The 2,353-nt window shown below is 38.8% G+C and overlaps 1 protein-coding gene across 1 annotated transcript in view; it reads right to left on the minus strand.

The window, feature by feature from the left end:
• Positions 1-6: 6 nt before the first annotated feature.
• The window catches only part of LOC103479184 (serine/threonine-protein kinase OSR1-like), a 16,065-nt gene continuing 13,718 nt past the window's right edge, over positions 7-2,353 (minus strand). The window contains exons 9-12 of the mRNA XM_017309854.1: positions 1,651-1,783; positions 1,503-1,571; positions 1,313-1,377; positions 7-466 (exon numbers count right to left, since the gene is read on the minus strand). Coding sequence (XP_017165343.1) covers positions 392-466; positions 1,313-1,377; positions 1,503-1,571; positions 1,651-1,783 — 342 coding nt within the window. The 3' untranslated portion in view covers positions 7-391. The remainder of the gene's footprint in view (positions 467-1,312; positions 1,378-1,502; positions 1,572-1,650; positions 1,784-2,353) is intronic.

Raw genomic sequence — 2,353 nt, forward strand, 5'->3', positions numbered from 1 at the left:
CTGACTTAAAAAAAAAAAAAAGAAAAGAAAAGAAAAAAAAAGGCCATCAGTTTCCAGTACTGGCAGGAGATGGTTTGGATTGTGCTTGTGTATGCGGAGGAGGACTAAAAGGAAAACGAATTAGGAGCTGATAATAGTTGATTGCATTTTTCTCTCCCGTTAAACTCTATAAGCGCACTGTAAACATTTCAAGTGTGGTTCCTGTGATGAGCTGAGCCCCTTGGTGTGGTCCTCGTGCATCCTGCAGTAGAGTCACACTCCTGCCAACCTCACTCCACTCCCTCCTCATCCTCAGTCTCCTCTCTTTGGCAGTAGTGGGTCCTTGGAGTTGACTACAATGCAGCTGTGCAAAACCATACGTTTCAGTCTTATTTCGCCAACTCTGCTCCACTTAACTGATGCTGAGCTGCGCAAATCCGATCAGCTTTACATCGTCGGGAATCTCGGACTCCTCCACACCAGACGCCTGGAAACAAACAAAAGCCATGATTTCTGCTTCATCCAGGGTTTCAACAACCTCTGATTTAAGACTCAAAATATTTTTAAGACCATCGTGAATGAATGAATGCTAGCAGCTAGTTAACGGYAGCCTCAACGTCCTGAGTCACAGAACGCAATGAAGACGTGCGAGTGCGACTCAAACKTTTGGCTGTCAGAAAATCCCACGAGAAAATATAGATAAACTGAATATACATTACATAGTCCTATCAACACAAAATTATAACTTAGGATTAACATATTAAAGGCAGACTTACTTTTTTAGTGAATTTGAGACATTTTAAGGCCTCAGCTTTAGATTAAGACTTTTTAAGGATGCAGAAGTGCATCWTTGAGGCCATTAGTGGCATTCTGAATGACTCTGTCTGGTCCTAAATCACAGTTTAAGTATGGGGGCTTGCAACTACAGACGTTTATGAAGGTGGATGCTTGTTGACGTGATTTTCATTAGCTGTGTGTTTCCATTAACCATAAAATTGAAGTTACAAGAACAAAATTTGCTTCTTGAAACACACAAACTTTGAAAAAAAGAACTCTCATTCAAAAATGTTTAAGCAAGGATGAGGTCTTTTTTTTTCAGCCGTATCGACATTGGTGTTTTTCAAAAAACTGCAATGGAGACACTTTTTTTTGTTTTTTTTTTTTTACATCAAGTCGGTTTGCATAAAGCAGCAACCCGTTTATCGGCACTGGCATCACTGGACAATACGCTGTCTGAGGACAAAAATAAGAAAACCCAGCGGGCTGTACTGTATTTCATATAGTGGCATCAAAATAAATAAAAATGCATGTTAAATAAAGTCTCCTAACTTACCAGTTTAAAGGTCACATTTTTGTTACTCTGAGGATCATCAACAATCTTTTGCAAATTGGCAGCAACTAAATAGAAGACAGAAAAAATAGATATTAACAGGAACAGGCACAGACAAATACTTCAAATATTATTTAACCAAGAACTGTAAATGTGCTAAAATGTAACGCAGCGAATAAAGTCATCAACCTACCGATGACCAAGTCCCTCCCATCAACCAGACCGGCTGAGACCAGCTCCTGAGAGACGCCATCAGCAGAGTCTGAGGACAGAAACGACATGAGTGGCTTCGAGCAGGGCGAGACAAAAACAGACAAAAAGCCGTCTGCGAGCGTTTCTACCTCTGCCACTCATGAACTCAAAACGGATGTCGTTGAGCTCCTTCTTGTTGTTCCTCAGCCTGAGGACGAGGCTGATGGGAACRCTGGAGGCCGCAGGATCCTGAGGTAAAAAGTCAAATAATTTAAGGTTTGACTGTTCATAAGCAGGAAACATCCCACATTTTAAATAGAATCATCTACACGAGTTTCATATTAATTCGGGACATTTAATAAATTATTTGGGCCATTCTTTGAACCCGCWGGACAGCAATCTCAAACACAAATTAACTGGTGTACAAATGGATGAGGTTGGCTAACATTAAGCTTCTAGTGAGGCCCGGACCGCAACCTGATTGAAATAATAAACCGTTTTTTTTGCATTATCATTCCATTCTGCAAAAGAGCTGCTAAAATTCATCCTTAAAAGTCCCAAAAATCACAAGATTTTTAACCAGGAATCAACCAAATCCTACATCTCAAAATGGAAAAACTACACTTTATACTTACSGTGAATTCTACTGTTATTGTTCTAAGAATTTTTAAGTAAGAATAAACCCTGTAAGAAATATCAACTGAAAAGCAAAAGAATAGCAATATAGTCGCTTCACACTAATTTGTTGAGAATATACAGCAAGAATATTTGTCCTTACCTAATAAATATTACTACAACCAATAACTAAATAATTTAGTAATTGGTTATTCTGACGATTAATTGGATAAAAAT

The sequence above is a fragment of the Poecilia reticulata genome, linkage group LG17 (assembly GCF_000633615.1).
Source record: "Poecilia reticulata strain Guanapo linkage group LG17, Guppy_female_1.0+MT, whole genome shotgun sequence".
Lineage (NCBI taxonomy): Eukaryota > Metazoa > Chordata > Actinopteri > Cyprinodontiformes > Poeciliidae > Poecilia > Poecilia reticulata.